Source organism: Dermacentor albipictus, chromosome 1 (genome assembly GCF_038994185.2).
Source record: "Dermacentor albipictus isolate Rhodes 1998 colony chromosome 1, USDA_Dalb.pri_finalv2, whole genome shotgun sequence".
Lineage (NCBI taxonomy): Eukaryota > Metazoa > Arthropoda > Arachnida > Ixodida > Ixodidae > Dermacentor > Dermacentor albipictus.
In genome coordinates, this window is record NC_091821.1 from 270,051,903 (window position 1) to 270,075,203 (window position 23,301).

The 23,301-nt window shown below is 45.6% G+C and overlaps 1 protein-coding gene across 1 annotated transcript in view; it reads right to left on the reverse strand.

Moving 5' to 3' along the window:
• The window catches only part of Mitofilin (inner membrane mitochondrial protein mitofilin), a 119,131-nt gene that overhangs the window by 53,220 nt on the left and 42,610 nt on the right, over positions 1–23,301 (reverse strand). The window contains exons 8-10 of the mRNA XM_065449568.1: positions 14,579–14,676; positions 12,202–12,337; positions 7,619–7,742 (exon numbers count right to left, since the gene is read on the reverse strand). Coding sequence (XP_065305640.1) covers positions 7,619–7,742; positions 12,202–12,337; positions 14,579–14,676 — 358 coding nt within the window. The remainder of the gene's footprint in view (positions 1–7,618; positions 7,743–12,201; positions 12,338–14,578; positions 14,677–23,301) is intronic.

The following is a 23,301-nucleotide window of genomic DNA, read 5'->3' on the forward strand; positions in this document are numbered from 1 at the left end:
ACGAGCATCGATATGCCTAACATTTTGGACGTGCCTGCAGCCATTTAAGCCTTCAGAGGCAGTAAAAGGCATGCATTTTTTCAGACTGCCCAATTTTTCGGACGTTTTCGTGGACCACAGGGACTCTGAAAAATTGGATGCTGACTGTATTATCTGTGACTAGAGATGTTTTCCAACAGAATGTGAGGAAACTTTAGGATTATTTACCACAACAGTGATTTATTCAAATACATTTGTAGGTAACGTAACAGCATAGTTTAGATGCACCTAACACTTGATGTTCTTACATATCTGTTTGTCCACCTCTCGAAGCTTTGCAAATGCAATCTCAAGGCTGGAGTTCCCTTTTGCTAGAATGTGTGGCCTCTCTGGACTTCTGCCACACCTAATGTAATTGGATGGAAAAATAACGACAAAGCGTCTCGCAGTGGCCTGCTTGGCTTATTGTTTTCACAGATTAAAGAGTTCAAACAGGCGAAGCATTTTACAGAACGATACCAGTTTGTTTTAATTGTTTTAGCATAGGCAGACACAGTGCCACCAACAATTCAGTATTCTACCATAGGTGCTCACAATATAACAAAATCAGTTTCCTCTACCAGCGCATGCGAAACAAGAATGTAAAAGTGCACATGTGCAGATATCGCAGCTCTAATAAATGCACTGCAAAATTTCTGAATGTGAGACAACCTAGGCTGCCACTGCATGCATTCACGAGCAATAAGGTCCACTCCACAGTTTAAATGGAAGCGCATTTTAACAGGAAAAAACAGTAACAACTCGGCAAATATCTTATGAGGTTTAAACGTATGTTCCCAAAAATTAATGGCAACATAGTTCATTCAGGCAGTGGAGCATAAGCCCTACGTGCAAGAACAATCAGCACCAACTTCAAGCACATATATATAATGGCATCATTAAAATTTCTGCTACGAAAGAACACAAAAACAATTTATATATGTTCACTTACACTGTCCAAGTGTAGAATGATGCATAGGCACCGACTATGGGGAGGCTCCGGGGCCCGAGCCCCCTCCAAAGAATACCCCCCCCCCCCACCACCACCACCCCCGGGCAATGCCGAAGCCTCCCACACACACACACCTAAGTGCCATTACCAGAGCTTTGTCACCCACATCATTTGAGGTTTCTTTTGACTTTCCTCGACCTTTTCACTTAAAATTTTACTGGGGCTAATAGCCTACTGCATCACTGTTGGCGCGGACGTGCACGGCCTTTAATTCATACTTTCGCTTTAATTCTGCAACTCCTGACAATAGGAGGACACGCGCATTAGAAGCACTAGCAGTGGCTGCCGCATCCGTACTTTCTCACTTAAACATTGTTTTAAGTTTCCACTGTAAACAGCATGCACACACACAATTATATATTATAATTTTGAAAAGAGATGGAGGCAGATAATTAAAAATTACTTCTAAAGGTATGGATAGCCTATGTCTAGAGAATGAATATGTTGCTGTATGTTCACCACGCTTCAAATTGCTTTGCATGCTGTTTTGGCCATGAAAAAAACCTATAGGCATCACTGATCCCTTCAGCAGAGTCTTTTAATGGCATGTGAAATGCACGTGAATGTTGTATGTATCAGTATTGCTTCTCTTTTCAGTAAGCAATGCTAACGACTCATGAAAAAAGAAAACATTTCTAATAATTTACAACATTTATCAGGGATGGAAACATTGTCACTTGCATGCAAAGGTCAAATATATACAGGGTGTTTCAATAAATTATCATTCACCAAGATTTAAAAAACAGCAATGCGTCACTTGAAGCAAATCTAATGCATATTGTTTGCAGTATAGCAGAGTAGCTGCCAGTAATTTTTTTGTTACTGAGATTTCATTAGGTAATTGTAATTAATTATCTAACTTGCGACATACTATCCTAATTATCAACATGTCAATGAGGCATTTGAAGGCACAGCCAAAGGACATCTAACTGTGGTATTTTCAGTAACATATTAATTCTGTACTAACTTTTTTCTGACTGATAAATAAACCTCATGAAATATTGAGAACATCACGAGGCTGTGCACCCACCCGGATCATAAAACAGTGCCCTCGAGCAGTCTACCTCCGAGTTATCCAAAACGAAATAAAGGAAATAAAGGAAAACATCGTAATCGATATGGTGCCTTATCTGCCACGCCCCGGCCAAAGTAACAAGCCACGTTTGGTGTTAGTTGGAAACAAGCTGTGATAGCTGTTGTCTTAGCATAGATAAGATGCACAAATGTTTCTTCTTTATTTTATTTTTTCGCCACAACACCTAACACCACAAAAGCGAATTGACAATGTCAGTGCAATGGTGTAAACGTGCATTTCGTATCGCCCCAGTCACCATGTGTTTCTCTAATGAGCAGAAGGTAAACATGATCCTTGCCTTGGGATCTGCAAATGGCCACAAGAAGGCTGCAAATACATACAGTCGATCCCGAATATATCGATCTCGAAAGGGATCGCGAAATAATTCGATATATCAATAATTCGAAAAATAAAATATGCATGTCAGAACTTTAACTCCACACATCTCAAGGAAGTTTCCCGATGTCGTGATTAACGGGAACTTACAGATCTGTGCCTCCAAGGCGCGTAAAAAAACAAGAACACAGTGCGATGACCAGGGCACTTTATTTCGGAAGAAAATAATCTGTGACCTTCGCTTGCTTTTGCTTCATTAAGTTCATTAAGCTGTCCTCAAGCTTGTTGACAGTGCCCAAATGAGAAAGGCCAGCTCCTTCCATTGTGCCACAACAGCGGTAAATGATGCTGAAAGCTGATGCAAGTTCAGCTGCAGTGCATGTTGGTTGGTCCTCTTCGTCGAAATTTTCGCCGCTGCTCGAGTCTGCGACCTCATCCCCCGTAATGTCAGCCACAATCTCCGCATCAGCGCTGTCTGCTACAGCTTGCACGCCGTCGTCAGCACTGACGAAATCGCATGCTGTAACGCTGCCTGGGATGGCACCTGAGAATGCCGAGAGCTCGCGAGATTCACTGTCCAGGCATGTTCTTGAGGATCGTACTCAGGGTGTTGCAAGGAATCCTGAACGCCGCGGCGACCAACTTTTTCTCGCCAGCCTCCACCCGTCGAATGATGTCCGCCTTTGTTGAAAAATCCAAATTCTTGTGTTTTTTCGCGGCCATGGCTCCGGAATACGTGCCAAAAGTGGAAAGAAAAACGCACTGCACCACACGAGTCTCAAGCCTTCGCATTGGCCTCGTGATTAAAAGGAACAAAGCAAATCGAAAGGCGCACCGCTCCGCGTCTCCGCACTACCACAAGCCCAAGCTGTACTGACCGCGTTCGTTGCTGCACCAGCGGTGTCAGCCAACCAAAACACAGGAAACGAGCGCCCACGGTCAGCGTGGTTTCTCCCTCCTGCTTCCCTTTCCCACCCAATCGCACTCCAAGTGCTCCTCGTCAAGTGCCTTTTACCCACACGCCCCTCTCTCAGAGTGAGGGGCGGCGCGCGTGAGATCGCGGGAACATCGAGATCTTCGTGAGGAGAAACGCACTTGCGGGGGTGGGATGCAATGGGAGCAGCGCACTTGCAGGGGTGGGGTATGGTGGGAGAAGCGCACTTGCCTGGGCGCAGCTTAGCAGGGAGTTCGACCCATCGATATGCCGGTGCACGGGAGTTCTATATAGGTGAACAATAGCGCTATACTTTTGCATGGGATTCCCAAGGGGATTTTTCAACTGTTTGATATAGGCAATAATTTGATATATCCAGGATCGACTGTATATCAGTCATGGAAGTGTGGCGGTAAACCAAATGCATCGACTATCAGAACCTGAGACAAACCAGCAGCTTCAAGAAACAGCGGCGGAGGACTCCATTTCCGAGTCCTAGCCTACACACGGTGTTCTAGCATTTATGGCCTCAAACGCTCATGCTAGCGTGCGGGACGTGGCCACCCAGGTACCAATTTCAAAGTCATCGGTTTAGAGTATTCTAAATGACGGCCTTTCACCCACACCACCTTAACGAGCACCGCTACTTATACGATATGGACCTGTAGAATTGTCTAGATTTCTTGAATTGGGTCCTCACAAAAGATGATGAGTCACCGGACTTTTTGAGCAACATGTGCACAGATGAAGCCAATTTTTGCAGAAACGCCTAGGTAGCTCAATGTGGGGTTCGGAATTTACGCCGGTGCTATAATCGGTCCCTTCTTCGATCACACACTGACTGGACAGCATAATGTGGACGAAATCCTTAAAGGAGTGGTGGATGAGTTTCTCAACGAAGTCCCGCTGTCACGTCTTCCACTTTTGTGGGATCAGCAAGATGGGGCACCCGCACACAGCAGCAGCTGAGCACGAAACTGGCTGGTTGGACTTTTCATGCGCAACAAATTGGAAGACACGGGCCTGTAAATTGGCCGGCTAGGTCACCTGACCTTGCTCCGCTTGATGTCTTTCTTAGGGGTTACGTGAAAGATCGTGCTTACATGATCGATGTGTGTGTGTGTGTGTGCGCGTGCGTGCGTGTGCGTGCGCATACATTCCGATTACCAATTCGGCACATTTAGAAGTGGTATATTTACTTTCTTGAAAACATCAGTTTTGCCTTTTCTCTACACGTGGGTTGCTTCCCGGTCTGTTTATTACGCTTTTATTTTTTGACACGAACCTGTTTTTGTAGCACGTATACACTTCCATGAAAAAGAGAACGGTCACTTTAATTTTATTTTGGTCCAAAGCAAGTTTCTGCCCCAAAATATAGCTTTGCGAGCACTCTTTCGATGCAGCGCGAGCAATGCCGAGATTTTGAAATATTCTATGCCTATTCCATTGCTTTTCGCACTTCATGTGCGGTGCTTTGGCCACGTTATCAAGGGGCTTTTGTTATCAATGTTATCGGTCAGCCTTGAGGCATGAATAATAAGTGTGATGAAGAAATAAGAGGAGGGAATAGCTGCGAAGCCGTTAAACCTGCTGTTGGTGCTCCTTCCGTACCATTATCAAGGTGACGCGCTGTCTCTTGGGCTTGCGACAGGCAAAGCAGTTGCTTTCAATCAGCTTATTTGAGGGCGCTGCTTCATGGATGCGGGTGGGAGTGCAGTCACGAGGTATTTTTCATATTTCGTGAGGTTTCTTTTCCAGTCGGAAAAATTTTTACGCAATTAGTACGTCGCTGAAAACACTGCATTTTGATGTCATTTTGGGGTGCCTGAAAATGCCTCATCGACATTTTGAAAAGTAGGACAGTACGTGTCGACTAAGATAATTAATTGCAATTAGTGAATTAAGTCTCAATAACGAAAGAATTACTGGCGGCTACTCCATTGTACTGGAAACAATATGAACTAGGTTTTCTTTGAGTAACGTAACTGCTCTTTTCTAAAGCCTTGGTGCATGATAATTGGGGAACACTGTATAATTTCCTCAGTAACCAAAATGACGCCAAGCAGGATTCACTCGTAATCAGAATCAATAGCAGTCATGCGCAGCAGCGCTTATACTCGGACTCACAAAAAGAGAGAGAGAGGCTGCAGTTTCACAGGAAAGGCGAAGCAGTATTAGTGATAGCCAAGTATGCGACAATTACACTAAGGATGATTACCCCACCAAGAGGCCTCAGGCTGTGAAATTGAACTGTCTCCTACTACGAGGCCTTGTATATACAGTCGAACCCGGCTATATCGCACTCGCAAAAAAATGCATATCAGTTCGATATAGAGCATAATTCGATATAAGCCTGCTGAATAATTGGATGTCATAAAAGCACACACCATTTATAAAATCACTTTATTGATGAAACGAGCTTAGTTTTGCATGAAATAGTCCTGCATTTCTTTCTGCTTGGGCAATTTCGCTGCCTGCGACGCATGCACTTCTCCACATTGTCTAAGGAGTCGGGAGCAGCTGAGGCCACAACTAAAGCCCCTTTCGCATTCGCGCAGAAGCACTGGACTAGTGCGAGCGTACCAATCACTTCGGAGGATGTAGGCAAAGGACCATCGTTGCTTTCCTCATTGTGCCCAGCTTCACTTGTGCTCGGTACGATGTCGGCAATGTAGTCTTCGTTTTCGGGCTCTCCCGTGGTTACGACACCATCATTTGCACTCACAAACTCGTCCACTATTGATTCGTCAACAGCTTCCAGAAATTCTGATAGCTCGCTCCAAGTTTCGGCAACACCGGCAACGGCTGCGTCACATTCATCAGAATTTACAGTCATCACCGAGCACGCAGAAGCCGGCACAGATGAAGCAATTTCGGATGAACCACTCGTACACGGCCGTGCGTATGCATCGGGCGCCATGGGCACCGGGGCAAAAGTTTGGCCGCTTTAGCCCTTATTCTTCAAGATCATCCTGAGAGTGTTCCTCGGAGTCATTAGGGTGCGGGGACACATCTGACTTCTCACCGCGTTCGACCCGATTTATGATTTCGAGCTTCACGACAAAAAGCAAATTCTTCCGCTTCATCACGGTTACACTGCGGGAGAACGCCCACAAGGCACACACACAATGGACCTGAAAAGCACCGAGACAACTCGCACTTTCGCCATTTTGCACGACGAGGGCACAAGAGCCTCTGATTGGCTGTCTGAGCAAGCGCTGCGAGCGGGCCAGGATCATTTTTTGCAGGGGAGTGTCGACAGCTCGTCCGAAGCAGCGCGGTCACAGTAGAGAGAGCGGTTGAATGGAGCCGCGCGTCAGGTTTCCTTGCAACTGCGAGGGAGAGCCAACTTCTGGGGGCACTTTTCCGACGCTCGACGTTCAATATATCAGAAGTCGCTGCTATTTTTGTTCAATGTAAACGTAATTTTTGCTGTATATACTGATTGTAAATATACCGTGCCCAGAAATTGTTCTATATATAAAATAATTCGATGTAAACGGGTTCGATATGGTTGGGTTCCACTGTACTCGTATAACGCCGTCACTTCAGCACTCAAATTTTTTAGGTCACAGAAAGTTTCTTCAAGTGCAAGAAATATTATATATGTGGGGTTCAGAAAGCTGGTCCCCCCCCCAGAAAAATGAAAACTCTTCGCCTGTGGAATGATGCCTATGCATCAGCTAGTGAAAAATGTAACAGTGAGCCCGACTACGTGTGTAATGCCCTGTGCAGGTACTGAAAAATGCGACTACAGGGACCACACTAACAATGTGACCACAATAATGCTAGAACCACGTGACTGACTTCGCTTTGCTACTCATAAGGCTCACTAGAAGCACCGCAACATCTGGAGTCCACACTGAGTGACTGGGTGTGGCTGTTCACGCCCAGTGATGGCCAGAACACAAAAGTTCCTTTTACACTAACTTCGAGAACAATGACAAAAACCTGCACCCCCACCCTGGCTATCTTTCCCCAAACGCTGTTGGAACCAAAGCATGCAAAGCTGTTGTGGTGCAGCATAGTGAAAAGTCATTTTTCCACTTTAGGCACAACTTGGAGCAGCATATTGCATATCAAAATGGTGCAATCGGTGCAGAATTCGCACTCCTTAACATAGCTTCCACAGGCAACAGCTTCGCATTTGCCCAAACATTGAAGAGAAAATCAGAAAAATAACTTAGATTTAAGACTCAAGAATGAAATCAAAACCAAGTACATTACAATGAGAGTTACTAACCTGGCTCACTGAATTTAGTCTCTGGAAGCAGAGCTTCAATCTCTTTCTGAAAATGAAGTCTGGCCCTCTCAACAGCCTCCTTGTAGTCACTCGCAGTTTTGGCAGCCTCTTTGGCTGACCGTGACTGCAAAGACAAGGCAGCAGAAAAACGTTGAATGTTTAAGATGCATCAATGATCATTGATGGATGTGCTGGGAATTCAACAGAACCAACTTTGTTATCGTGCATTTCTAAATAACTTTAATGACAAGAGCACCTGACTGCTCAATAAAATCTGCAATGAAACAATGTCAAGTGCAGCAGCTAACTACCAGAAAAGGCACTCGCAAGCATTGTAGTAATTTGGTGTTTTCCTTTGAAGCACTGAACAGCTCTTCTTATCTATATCACATGATGTGTCTGCAATTAGATAAGCTATACTTCCCCCTCACTTTAACAATGCATCACTGTCACAAGCCAATCGACATAACTGCTTTTGTAGCATGCAATGAGCATATCAAATCACTTACCAGACAAAGAACATGAATGCGAATACCTATTGTTTGACATTTTAAATCAAATCTTCCTAATTAGAATGTCATTTAGAGCTGAAAATTGTGCTAGTTAGTTCTGCGTTAATTGCATCATAAAAATTTCCAGCAAAAGAAGAAAATGGAATGGAATAGAAGCAAGCAGATGACTAGGAATGGAAGCAAGCAGACAGAAAGACACTGGACTATCAACTGACGGTTTGAAAGAGTGTACAAATAATTGGATCAGCACAACTTGTACAGATATTCAGCAACATATCACCAATAACTACAATTTCAGTCTAAAGCCTTGCTAATGTCTCACTTAAAATTTAGATTTGATGCACTAAAAAAAAACAAAGAAAGTAAAAATAGATAATAAATATCTTTGCAAAAGCAAGACCACACTGCTGCGCATGCGTGTCATCACAAAGCCTGACGTAGGAAGTCCACCTCCTTCTCTGTCATGCCGGTTAAAGCGATGCTGATGCAATTACTTCCCTCTCCCTTTATGCAGAATGCTTCATATACCGTATTTACTCGCATAACGATTGCACTTTTCTGTGAAAAAAAAAATTGACACAAATTCAGGGGTGCGATCATTGCGCGAGTTAAATTTTCTTTTTTTCAGCCCACGTTTGCTGCGAGATGACAAAAAGTCAACCATTAGGCGGCTGCCGCTGTATGTAGTGCGGGACACCAAAACAAAAATGGCGGCCGGCGGAGCAAGCCGAACGTGGTGAACGCGATTTTTCTTCTTCTCGTGAGTACATTACCTGCATTGAAACAGTTTCTTCCGCATTAGTAATGAATAATATTGTTAATATCAGCAGGTTTGTGGCAATAACGTAGCCATGTCCACTTTGAGGTGACAGAAACAGATGGGCGCGCTTAGCTGCCAGTGACATAGAAACACATGGCGGTCATGCTGCGGAAACTGCGGCATTTGTCATCACTACTATCCTAATATGGCACGTTTCCACTAAGGGTGGGCGAATATCTTAGCTGTGTTACAAGCATCAGCGTATGAATAGGGTACACTACTAAGTATCATTGTAAACGTGGCTACTATCGTTGCTGCTTGCGATTTGTTGCGTGCCCACGAGTACAGACGAGAAGAATCGAAAGACGCCTTTGTTGTTGTTGTTGACCACAACCATTATAAAGCCTACACATAACAAAGGCAAGTTTGGTTGGACCTTTTTTTTTGTCATGGAAGTGTGGAAAAATCATGAAGAGAATGAAATGGGGCCTCTGCTTAAGAATGTTTGGTGCGTGCAGACCACTTGGTTTGTCTTGAAGAGTCACTCGCATAGCATTCGACAGATGGCAAGCGCGATCATTATTAGCTAGACTTGGCACATGACATATCGCTGCGGCAAGTTTGGGGTGCAATCATTACACGGGAAATAAAAAACATCGAATTTTGACGACAAAATTCAGGGGTGCAATCAATACGCGAGTGTGATCATTATGCGAGTAAGTACGGTATAAATGCCTACTACTTTGTTTTTTTTTTAGCTTGCCAAGAATTGTGTGGCTTCGAAAAGAGGGGCGGCACTGGCACCTATGGCAATGATCTGCCAAATGTCCTGAACCCGCAATCGCGTCTGTGTTGCACCTGACTCTCCGCCTATCGCTTAAACACCAGACAGTTTGACCGACGTAGCATTTTGCACAAGAAAGTAGAATCCTGTACACCGCTCCAGCTCTACAAACGACAAAATGTGTAGCACGGTTCTTGAAGCAAGTGGTCTTACTGTGCCTGTTATTTATGGCAGTGCACATGCATAATAGCTTGTCCGAAATAAACTAGTCGCATAAGTGTGTCTCATAAGCATGCGAGTATGCCTGAGAAAGCAGCATGGTTTTGAACTGGTGCAAACTTTTTGCAAGCTCACCATCACAACTGATGAAGATAATTAACTATCGGCATCTATTACAGCTGTCACAGCTCCAGTGTTTCTGGCCTACCCTTCCATAACATGTCTGTATAAGGGGGTGAGGGCCGCGTTACTTGTAAAGACGTCTAGTACAAAGGGCAGCAAGAAATGGACACACAGCAGTGAATAATTGAAATGACTCACAGCTTAACCAACTTTACATTCAGATTAACAAGTTCTGTGCAACTCAGAAGCACCTTTGGTACAAACTAAATAAAAAAAATTGAATTCATGAGGTTTGAACTAGTAAGCTTTCACTTAACAATGAAACAATACACAGCTTCTGAAGAGGAAACCGAAAAATCAATTGCATGCAAAGGCCATGCTGCATTAGCAAAACTTTCGAGAGTGCAGAAGACTATGAATGAGAAATGCCCGTTCAAAGATGGTTTGTGTGGTTTTTCAGCAAAGTTGATGATAGTTCTTCTGCCTGCAATCCGACATTTGCTAGATCCTGACAAACTGCCTACACATGTTTAAACAAAGAGTGAAGATAGCTTATAAAATAAAACCTCGTTGATACGTTCTCGTTACGTATGTTTACCCGGCGCCAACGTTCACAATCAAGAACACTAAAAATGACCCACCAGAGTTACGCTCATTTTTTACAGATCACACGTACACAGAAAACACAAGTGTTCAGCAATCATATGATACATTCTCCGGCCGCTAGGTACCATGTAAACAAGAAAATGCGCGAGGCGTGTGATCCAGAACAGTATGTAGCTGCCCGCCACAGCAGCTTTATCGCAATACTCACCCATCTCACGTGAAAGTGCTGGCGTGCACTCAGTTTCTCATTTTGGTACCAGCGAATCTTCTCTAGGGCCGTCGCACGCGGCATTTACAGCTATCACCACCAATCCTTTTGCGATAAACATCTTCGCCTATCTTTCACAGCGCGTGGTGCTGTCGGAAGCATACCGTACGGGTATGATCTGCGATAACTGAAACGTACTGCCGTTGTCTGCAGTAGACTGTGATCATGTGCGCGCTTTCCAGCTGCTAGATCTCATGTGAACAAGAAAAGGTGTGAGGCACGCATGATCGTGAACAGTATATAGCCACCCGTATTGCATGAAAATGACAGGGTACGCACAGTTTTTTATTCTTTCTTATTCCGGTTCCAGCAAATCTCCGCCCCGGTCATCACACACCACATTCACAGCTATCGTCGCCAAACCTATTGTGATACATATCTTCCCCTATTTATTTTACAGCGTGTGGTGCACAGTGTCATTGGTAAAGTACTGCACACTTTTAGTAGGCGATAATCGAAACGCACCCCTGTTCCCTGCTGCAGGCGGTGCAATGTGGACATCGTGTTTCACTTTGGCGGCATCCGGCACCACCCACCAGCTCGATTTCCCTTTGGTTTCCCACCAGCCTCTTAAAATGCCACGCAATAGGGAAAAAAACAAAACGCGTCTCAGGCAGCCGGAGCACCACTAGCTTGATAGGGATCAACCTCTCATGCCGCAACGATCTGCGTGACGCTTCGGATTACGTAGATGTCAACAATAGTTGAGTCTGTCAAAATTTTCTAGTTACTTCGGATCATACGCTTTCCCGGTTAGTACGCTTCTTCTCGCGGTTTTTCCAACACGTATGAACGAGATTCTACAGTAGATAAATATGTGAATACAATACATGATCTTGGAACCAGCATCATCGTATAATCATTACACGCCTGTCTACAGAGCTGTTTTTAATGCACACAAGTAGTCTGCAAGAAAAATTGATGTTGGAAATAATGATAGCAAGGCACCTGCAAAGAAATCAGCTCGAAAACAAATTAATGGATTGGGTACATCCACTGCATTAAGTGCAATGGATGCATAGTGCTTAAGATTCACGGGGTGTGACATCCAGTGGCGCCAATAGTTGAGCAGTGTATGTTTACAAACATCCTGCTTTCTGGACAAATAACCAGTGGGTGCCACTGCATAGTACAATAAAGAACTTGCAATAAATAAATAAATAAATAAATAAATAAATAATAAACAAATAAATAAATAAATAAAAACAATCTGACTAATGCATCCCTGTAACAAGAAATTATTCACAAATAGGCTTTGAGTTAGGATTAATCAACAAGACAACCACTGATGCTACGCATGCCAACATTTACCTCAGACTCAGCATTTCGAAGTTGGTCTCTGGCAACTGTTGCAGCATGTTCAGCTGGACTAATTGCCAAGTTATTTTGAGTCTCCTTGTTTTCTTGTCCTTTCTTGATGGTGCTACGGAGGTTTTCTAAGGACTTCCTGAAAATTAACAGGTGATGCCATGAAACGGTCAAAACAATCAGATACTAGCAAACAACCATAGTAATGCACAACTGCTTGTGCAGGGTGTCTACCAAGTTGACATTTTCAAATTTCCCAAGTTTTCCAGGTTTTCTCTGAATGCCTTTGGAAAATTTCCTGAGTGGCACAGAACCTTGTTTGATGTCAAGACGGGCTGACACCATGTCGACTGATGCTGTTGGTCTCTAGTAAGCATGTTAAATAATTTTTAAAATAAGATGACTTAATCCAATTTGAATACTAAGGAGTAGTGTTTATGTTATTCAACAAAAAAAATGGAAGGGAGGGGTTATTAAAATGCACAGCAAATAAGATGTCTTCGAAAAAAAATTGCAAAATTGAGTCGGACATTCTCAAGTACAAATAAAAAAGGAGATGCATATAAAAGCAAATATTTTCGACTATGAGCTATTTCTATCAACTGATAGCAAGTTCAGTGGTATGAGGCCCGAACTTTGTCACAATTGAGATTCTCTCTCAATAGCTCGTAAGTCAACCTCAACTGTCCCGACATACTCTCAGCCCACGCACGACGCCTCAGTGTTGTGTTTCACTGCTTCAAAGAGTTTATTTTCGTTTGGATGAGGGACACTTGCATCTCGGCATCAACCAACACTGTTTTTTGAGCTTAAGCTCTTTCAAAATGGCGGCAGCATGCTTCCTTTCCCGTTCATTCCTCAATGTGTAGGTCCTTCCTGTTGTTGTACTCCTTCCGCCACTCATCCGCCCCACGGACCATTTGAAGCATCTTTTTGGTCAGTTGCACAGTCCACGTCCGAGTTTTCAAACTCCTTAGGGGCCGCGAAAATGCCAGAAAAATCGGCCAGTTGGAAAAAAATAAATGCATGTCATTTACTGCTCTTAATGGCTTCAACCACCACAGGCACATTCGAAAACGCTCTGAAGTCCTGTCGGTACATGTATTAGGCATATCGGTGCTCATACTGTGACAGGAAATACCAGGTGCACGTGTGTAAATTAAGGAATACATACTGTGTCCCGTGGCAATAGCCCTTTCCCATGCTTGTTATGCTTCACTGCAGTACTTTTGCGTATGCTTCCCCAAATAACATTTCTGTAAGGAGGCAAAGCTGACTTTCGGAAACCGGCATTATGCAACGCACCATGCTTTCCAATCTTTTAAGCAAATCACGAGGACTGCAAAGGCGGAGTCCATGCCATTGCTGTCAGCAGCGAATTCTTTCAATAAAAAACAGTACCCTCTGACAAGAAGCTCCATAGCGAAAGTCGAAGCAGCTAGGCCTAGCGTTGCTGCAGTGGTGGCTACGGCTGCCATCATATCTGCGTGTGAGAGAGCGGGTTTGAGGCAGCGAGGTAATCAAAATGGCAGCAGTAGTGGCTTTGATTAATGCCTTTTCGGACCTGCAGTCACGGCAAAACGTCCGCAAAATCGGACGGCGAAGAGTCCTTGCGTCTGAAATTGCAGACGTTCTGATACGTTGGCTCTATGGGGTATGTGGTGGTGCCGTGAAGCTGTCCAAATTATTGGGAATTCGAAAAGTCGGTCGGTGACTGTACACTGGCAACTCCTCCAGCCAACGACAGGATGTCAAAGACGATTCATTACGATTCCTGTCTGTTACTCGAGCCAGCATTACCGCGACTTTCGATCCTTTCAATAAAGTTACAGCTAATTTTCCTGATAGAGGCACAAGTTCCCCCGAGTTTTCCATGAGTTTTTTTAGACTACTCAAAATCCCTGAGAATTCCCGATTGTCCTGGTTGGTAGACACCCTGCAGGTAGACTATAAGTGAGAAGTCTTATTTCCAGATCCGTCGTAACTGTAGTGCACGTGTGACTGGCACGTGTTCCTGCTTTCTTATAAGCTTGTTTTTTACCTTTGAATTGCATAACCAGCAGGTCATTTTTACTTGTTTTGTTTATTATGCTAAACAAGCACATGCCTTTTAACCTTCCAGGTCTTTTTCTTCAATCTCCTCCCCCCCCCCTATTATCACAAGCCAATGTTGTGTTTCTGCTGCAAGTGTGCCGCTAACATGCTGTTGCTGGGAAAGCTGTCAATGTTATTTGAGACTACAAACGCTAAGTGATATAGAAAGACATGCAAAAAAATTTAATTGTGACATTCATTCCCAATTCCAGCATTATATACTTAAAATGAAATCTACTGAGGAATCATGCCCTGTTTACCACACAGTCAGAACTCATGCCCTCACCATGCATGTTCACTCTTCAAAGTAGCCTTTTGCACAGCGGCTAACTTCGCCTCTTTGGCTTGCAAAGCTTCATCCCACATGTACTGGTCTTCACTATCCTGCAAAGCAATTAACACTATTTTCAGCTTTTCATTCCAAGCACAAAAGAACTGTGTGCTAGTATGAATGCATAGTTAACACCAATGACTATGTGAGACATGGCACTTTTCATACACAAATTTTGCATGTCAGTGCCCTATAATGGAGAGATGAAGCAACATCAGAGATGGTTTACGCAAACGCGCAATGTACACTACAGTGCGAGCATCCTCTGTCACACCATTCACTTCAGGACACATGCCCTTCGAAAGTTATTAGCTTGGTTCTGTTTACAAAAAAATCGGTGCGACGTGGAACACAATTAAGATGTGCCATCTGCATTGACATTCCATTTTTTTTTTTTTAGTACTGGATACACGCATCCATCAGGGACGTAAATATTTTATGGTTACTTTGCTTTTTGTGGTGTCTCATGAACAGCAGTACACACCTTTGTTCTTCAGCAGGGGGTTCTTAAACTATGTTTCATGGAACCCAAGAGTTCCACAAATGGCATTCTAGAGTTCCACACACAGAACCAGAATTCTGGGATTTTATGAGACAAAACCACAATCTGATCATGTGGCACACCGTAGTAGAGGACTCCGGAAATTTTTACCACCTTAGGATCTTTAACGTGTACCCAATGCGTGGCACACGGCCATTTTTGCATTTTTGCCATCATTGAAGTGCAACCACCACCACCTGAATTTGATTCTGCAAGCTAATGCTTAGCAGTGCAATGCCATAGCCACTAAGCCACCATGATGGGTAAGAGCAGAACCCTAAGATGGGGAATGAGAAAAGAAATCAAAACCAATTTTACCCCCCCCCAAAAAAAAATCCACAATTTCTCAATTTAGAGAAGCTTGCAGTATATTTTGGATTTTACAAAGCCACGACGTGCCATATAAGCATTTTAGTAGTCATTGCAAGAGATACACATGGCAGCGGTGCACAAAACTCATCACTGCATATCTCTGGGTCCATAGTGTCTGCATTGCACATTTTTCATTTGTGCTCATGAGGCAAGTTTGTAATCTATGAGTGGGAATCAACTTGGAAATTCTGCTAGATGAAGGCCACCTCGAAATTTAGTGGCGTTTGCCTACTCCACCTGCTGATGCAGAAGGATGTCAATACTGGCCCTTTAAATGCAAGGCGCGTTCGTGCGTAATTTGCAGTACAAACAGGTTCGTGTTGGCACAGCACAGTTCTGATAGCAAGGTTACTTTACTACCACACTGCATTGGTTTTTACTTATCTGGAATAGAAATACACGACAGTGCATTTCGATGCGTGAAGAGGTGCCGCTGTAGACTACTGTAGCTGCATGCCAGGCGATATGGGCATTGAGGTTTACTTTTGTGATCAGTATAGTTGACTTTTGTTAAGTCAACCGTGACGAGACCAACGAAATTAAGCAAATTATCTGGCGAGTCCAATTAAACAAGATGCACAAAATAAGTTGCCGTTTCACCCAAAAGGTGAAGCATCGATTGCAATAGCAAATTAGTACACAGCTATGCGAAGTAAGGATAGTGGTTTTATAGTATAAACTTGGAAACATTCGTTTACTAACTGAATTAACAAGCATGGTGTCGGCACGCACAAGCAAACATGAACACATCACAATCGATAAGTGCGGACACTCGCTGCAAAACGCTGGTGTGAGCAAATGCGGCAGCAGCAGCAAGCAAAGTGACTGTGTGGTCTATCGCTTCCACATAAGAGTGGTGAGAACATAGCGCACATAAAGGTATGAGCCGTCTGGAGATCCTTTTCAACATATGGCCCGCGCCTGACTGTGCAAAGTACACACTTGTTGGCATAGTCAAAGCTGCCAACCCTGCCCCCCCCCCCCCCCTACCTCCCACGCTGCCTCGCCGCGTTCCTCCATATATGGCATGCAAGATTGAACAGCGATCGTCAGTTCCCCTTGCGCCCAGTCGCGAAATGTGCAGTTTCTGCTAGAGCACAACGAAGCCCCCCCCCCCCCCCCCCCCCCCCCACATTATCCCAAGGCCTTTAGCGCGACAGAAGGTGGCGTGTTTGCTCTGCACTTTCTCCTTCGCGTGCGCCAGACTGAGCCGCGATCGTCGGCTTCCCTTGCCTGTTTTAGCTCACACATACAGCATACGTTGGACAGCGATGGTATTATCGCCCTTGAAATTTATAAGGAACATCACGATGACAGCAAAATGCACCTGGAGTGTCCATGTAATTGTGATCGCAATAAGAACACCAAAATACACCAATTCACTTCGCAGTATTTGCTTGATTCTAACATGGCCATGAACCAAACGCGTGGCCGATTTCCGTTAGTCTAAAGAAGAAAACTAACTTAGAAATGATATTAAAGCGGCTAAACAAAGTAGAAATTTAAAGCTTACCAGTTCTTTCAGTAATAAAAATGGGCAAGGATCTAATATCCATTCCACATGACAGCCACTTTCCTAAAGTCAGCTTTCCTGCAATAAATCTGCGTTATGCGGTAAAGCCTACAAACACCATGAAGGCGGTTTTGGTTTTGAATCCGATCGTGACACGCAGGAAATCTTCAGCCCAATATTTGACGGGAAAAAAAAAAAAGGTGCACATTAGAATCAGGCAAATAATGCAATTGGACATTGTGAGCTAATTGCTTGAAAAATCTTCCTAGCGCAGGCCAAAAATAGGCTTTATCAAAGAGATATGACATGTGCAGATCTCATTCATTGTTCCCTAAGCTTCACTGAGACATGCTGCCACTAAAGTTGTCACTGTCACCGAAAGGGTCAGGTGTGTGAATGCCAACTGGTCAAATTCGAATTATTGAATGAAAGCTTATTTTAGGATCGAAATAACAAAACTTTGGGTCCATACAAATGAATTGGCACTAGCCAAGACTTTTGGTTGGGTTCGAATTAACCTAAATGGAATCAATGGAAGACTACTGCACATCGAAGGCCATTTCGCAGTATCAGTGGCTTGTGTCCTTTGTGCACAAGAATAACAAACTTTTGCACATTGGGCACTCTGTTTGCATAAGGACAGCGTTTACATGTGCTGAAATACAGTGTGCATAGTGGAGTGCAAAGAAAGAAAAATCTTGTCTACGTACTTCCCGAGTTCCTTAGCCAAGAGCAATGGTCCTTAAGATGAGATAGCATACCATACTGCAAATGTAGGAGGTCACACGCTCATGCGACGGCAGAGCTGGATATTGCTTCGCTCATGTGGCTACCATGTTTGGGTAACTGATGTCCAAATTCTTGGTGAAATATTATTTGAAGGTCTTATTGCACATTATGGCCAACAAGATGGTAAAGAGGGCATATAGAATTATTTTAACAAGTAGAACAGAAAAACCTCAATCCCAAAAGAAGTTCACTCAATGCAATTTCCAACTGCAAGTATGACATTATGCATGCCAAATGCGCCATAGGCAACCTGAGGCTGACTAATAACAGGCACGGAGCCACACACAGATTACCGTGTTAAGTGATCCAGTAATTGGTGTACTTTTTTTTGTTCTCACTTCTACATAATATACCATGCTTAGTAGCCATTTGATTGTTTAATTCTAATACTTATAGTGAGTCCGTGCATAAGCACATCGGGAGAAAGAGGAGAAGGGAGTGGTTATGCAGCACCATAGGAAGGCTGGTGGGGCTCCCCAAGGCCAGGAAGTTTAAGATCCCCTGTTCTTTAGCTTCTTTAGAACTCTTGAGCAACCTTCTGCCACAAAAATAATTCAGCACCATTGCTCTATGCCCTTTTTTCTGCCTCTGTGTTGACCTACCTGACTGGCTTACTCATCACTGGGATGTTCTTTTTCAAAGGGCACAGCTACACTGTCATAGGGCAACAGATTATTAAGACATCTATGGCTCAGAAAAGCCAAATTGCCGAGTTTATCATAAAAACCCTCTTATTTCATTTCCTTGCACAAACCAGCATCATCCAAACAAACTTCGTCAGCACCACTCAATTATCACGACAACAGGAATTTTACAGACCTTTAATCCTGAAAAACCAAGACACAAACCTCTGTATGTGGCATTTGAAAGATGCATGATACTTTTATAGCCATAACATTTTTTTTTTTTATGTATCCACCAACATTAACATTGTGCACTAGAAACTTTGACAAAATTAGAGACATTACAATGGATGTTTGCTTCATGCACCTTAGCTGAACACAGAACATGCATCATACATGTAGGCTACTAGGTACCCGCAGTAAATGTGCTTATCAATGAGCTTATTGAAATTATCACTAGGGGTGTGTGAATACCGGATAAAGTCAGCATCCAATTTTTCTGACTCCCTAAAGGCTGCAAGAACACCAGGCAAAAAAAAAAATAAAAAATTAAGGCATGCTCTTTACTGGCCCCAAGGGCTCAAATCGCCACAGGTACATGTGAAATAGCTCTGAAGGCTTCCCAGTACACTTAAGGCGGGTGCAAGATTGGGCTTGTTGGTAAAACATGCTTTCAAGTTTGCATTAACGTAGTATATGCATAACTTAGTATATGAGATTCCCCTGGCCTGTGGTAAATATTACATCGGACAGACGGGCCAATGCATAAATGAAAGGCTAAAAGAACAAATGTACAATGTAGACCGTGCAAAACATGGATGGCCCACTGCAGCACGTGTGCATGCCGCCCAAGATTCAGTGTGCAGTGTCATCACCAAACATAGATCGTGGCACGTGCGAGATAATCGAAGTGGAAACAATTTTACGTTTAAAGGATCATTGTGTCAGTACACCCCCTGTCGCTCCCACTGACAAGGAGACGAGATACCTCGAGCTACCACTATGCTGAATTTTTCTGTGTTTTTTTGTTTCACTGCGTTCTGCACATGGCTGTTGTGCTTCTGTGTGACTGTATATAGAGCGATGCCTTCTGAAAACAAAAACAGTCGGAAGTCAGCACTCGATTCTCTCTCCTGTCCCCTCTGGTGTCCTTGCACTGTTAATTAAACTTTAAACCAGTATTGGGGGCAAGGACTTACGGAGCGTCTGTCGGAAGCACCTCGCTTGCGTAGTATGAGGGATAAGGCAGCGCGCTCCTCATAGGTTTGGCTGTCGGCAATCAATAAAAACACCATGCAGGAGCCCTCCTGGACATTCCTATAAGTTCTCTCAAAATGAAGGAAGTTTTTTACTGTATATATAATAATCTTGGGCAAACAGAAAGCACAGAATGATTTACAGACATTATCTCTTTACCGAATATGTTCGGTGAACACCTACTGGACACGGTCGCCATGCTGGAGTCACCAAAACCGTCTTCTTGCGTGAAAAGTCGGCAATCACTGAGAGCGAACTATATGAAATATATTCTTATAGTGGACTGTCTGTATAACCAAATGGAGCAAAACACAATGAAACCTCAATGCAACGATTGCACTGGTTCAGTGACCGACTGCACATCTGCACGCATGCCTGCGCACTCTCGCTTTCGCTGTGAGTGCGTTTTCGCATTGTGCCGTGAACTTTAGGCCTCAGCATATGAGCATTTGACAGTACACTGTGACGAGCATGTGACGCCCCTTCAGGCATAATCTTCGTTTGCCCACCAGGCTCGGTGGGCAATATTGATTACATCACCAAATGAACGCCGAGGAGCACAACTGCTGGCGGTCAGTCATTGCTCACCACCACCACATTGCGGAGCATGTCTGAGGAAGGGTGTCTCGAGCCCCACCTCATGACGAACCCGGGCGGATCATGACACTGGCGACAAGTATAGCCCACAGATCGACCCACGCCACAGCGAGTCGCGAAACCCTCCCCATTCCTGCCGCCATGCCGCTGTATGGGAGGCTCGAGCCGTTGAAGAAAAATGGGTCCGCCTTGCCAGTCTACGAGGAACAAGTCCACGTGTGGTGAAACGACACAGCAGAGGCGAAACGGTGGAACATTTTCCTGATCAGCTGCAGGACCCGCGTCTTCAGTCTCCTGCTTGACTTCCTCAAGCTGGCCACACCGCATGTTAAGACGCTGAGGGAGCTGCTCACCACACTGCGCTCGCATTTCAGCCCGGCACCATCCACACTAATGGAGCAGTTCCGCTTCAACAACCAGAGCCGCCAGGAAGGAGAGACCCTTGGTCAGTTCGTCACTGCACTACGAGTGTTACCGCAGTGCCTGCGCCTTCAGGGGCCAGCTTCCACGACTGTTCCGTCCGAAGCATAAACAACCCTGCCATGCAGACATGACTCCTGGAGCTTTCCGACCCCTCAGTGGACGACGCCGTGAAGGCAGCACTGGAGATGGATGCTGCGGCCAGGGACGCCGGCGAGATTGCACGTGCGGCCAGCTCACCGTTGGTGGAAGCAGCGCTCAACATGATGGCGACAAAGGGCAGTACCTGCAGTCGCTGTGGTGGTGCCCACTCCCCCCCACAGTGCCAGTTCTCGCAAGCACAATGCTTCCCGTGCAGGAAAACTAGGCACCTTGCACGGGTATGCCTAGGGGGGAGGACGAACAGCAGACAGCAGCAGCAGCCTGGATCAAGCCCATGTTCCACACACGCTCCTGGCCATGCTAGCCGTCGCAAGGGTACGCGGCGGGAACGTGTGGCCGCAGGCTTGAGTTCCTCCATGGTCAGGCTCCAACCGAGGACCTGCCGATTTTCTATATGTGGCGCACACGCCTTGTACCGTCGTCTGTGCTGCCGTACATGCTGAACGTTGAAGTCTGCGAGCACCCCATTTCCATGGGGCTGGGCCCAAGCACCAGCGTGTCGGTCATGACCGAGAAACTGTTCAAGCGTACCTTACCCGGCGTGTCCGTCGAGGCTTCGGGCATGATGCTGCGCAGATACTCTGGGCAGCTCTCCCAGGTCCAGGGTCAGGCCCAGGCCAGCGTTCGCTTTGGCAACAGGGAGGCAATCCTTCCCCTTTACTTAACCAAGGTGTTGTCGCCGACGCTGCTAGGCTGAAACTGGATTCACGCACTAGGTGTTGATCTGCCAGATCTGCCAGAGGAAACCATCCTGCACATGGTGTAAGACGTCCCAAGCCTCCCGACCAAACTCAAGTCCCTGTTCCAGCCAGAGGTGGGCACATTCGCCGGCACGACAGCCACCATCTATGTACCTGAGAGAGCTGGGCCTCGTTTTTTCAAGCCTCGCCCACTGCCGTTCCCCCTGAAGGACGGGGTGACCCAGGAGCTGCTATATTTACAGCGAGAGGACATCCTGGTGCCCGTCAAGACGTCTGAATGGGCCACTCCCATAGTTTCAGTCCTCAAGATAACAGTGGATTTCAAGGTTTCCATTAACTCTGCTGCTACTGTTATGTAGCCCTCGCTACGCCGTATTGTCAAGCATTGTCTGGGGGACAGAAGTTCACCAAGCTCAACCTCAGAGACGCTTACCAGAAACTGGTGCTCCAGGATGCCTCCCAGAAGTATGTCACAACATCAACAACTTTGGGGCTCTTTCAGCACATGCGCTTACCGTTTGGCGTAGCCTCAGCCACAGCCATTTTTCAGAGGGTGATGGACAACCTTTTCAGGTGCATGAGGCACGTGGCGGTGTACTTGGATGACGTCCTGATTACCGGCACCAACTCCGGGAACCACCTGCAGAACCTGCACAATGTCCTGGCACGACTGCAGGACGCTGGCCTCAAGCTCAAGCTGGAAAAGTGCATTTTCCTGGCCCCCAGTGTTGAGTACCTGGGACATGTCATTTCCCAAGCCGGCCTCGCCCCTGCCCCTCGCAATGTTGATGCTCTGCTCAAGGTGCCTAAGCCCCACAACAAGAAGGAGCTTCAGAGCTACCTCGGCCTCATCAACTTCTACAGGAGTTTCCTGCCAAACCTGTCAGCACATCTACCACAGCTTCATCTTCTTCTTTGAGATGGTCGGCAGTGGGTTTGAAAGAAGCAGCAGGACGTGGCCTTCTAGCCCAGCAAGGAGTTAATCACCAAGGCTCCAGAGCTGGCACACTCTGATCCGGCCAAGCCTGTCATCTTAACCATAGATTGCGTCACCTTATGGAGTGGGAGCCGCCCTGGCACACAGAGACAAGGATGGCCAGAACGCCCTGTGTTGTTTGCTTCCCGTCAGCTTCATGCTGAGAGCAACATTACAGCCAGCTGGACAAGGAAGGCCGGGCCCTCATGTTCGGGTTTGAGCACTTTCACCAGTATCTGTGGGGCCAGAAATTCGAGGTGGTCATGGACCACAAGTCACTGTTGGGGCTGCTGGGGCTTGACAAGGCAGTTCCCATGCAGGCATCACATCAAGTGGTACACTGAGCCTTGAGGCTGGCGACCTACAGCTACCAGCTGGTCTAATGTACAGGAAAGGACCTGGGACCTGCTGACGCCTGAGCTGCCTGCCATTGCCAGAGGGAGGAGCCTGTTGCTGTTCCGGAGCTTGCTAAAGCGTTCATGCAGTACCCGCAGGACTGGGTCCCGGCTGGTTGCCTGCGGTGTCACAGGCAACCAGCCGGGACCCAGTCCTGTCTCATGGGGTCGAGGCGGTGTCTCGAGGGGAGCAGTTGGTTCAGCGGGCCTACAGCCACAAGGCTGTCGAGCTGAGCCTGCAGCAGGGCTGCCTACTGTGGGGTTCCAGGTTGGTTATCCCACAAAGTCACCGGTCCAGGGTCCTGCAGTTGCTACATGCGGGACACCCTGTT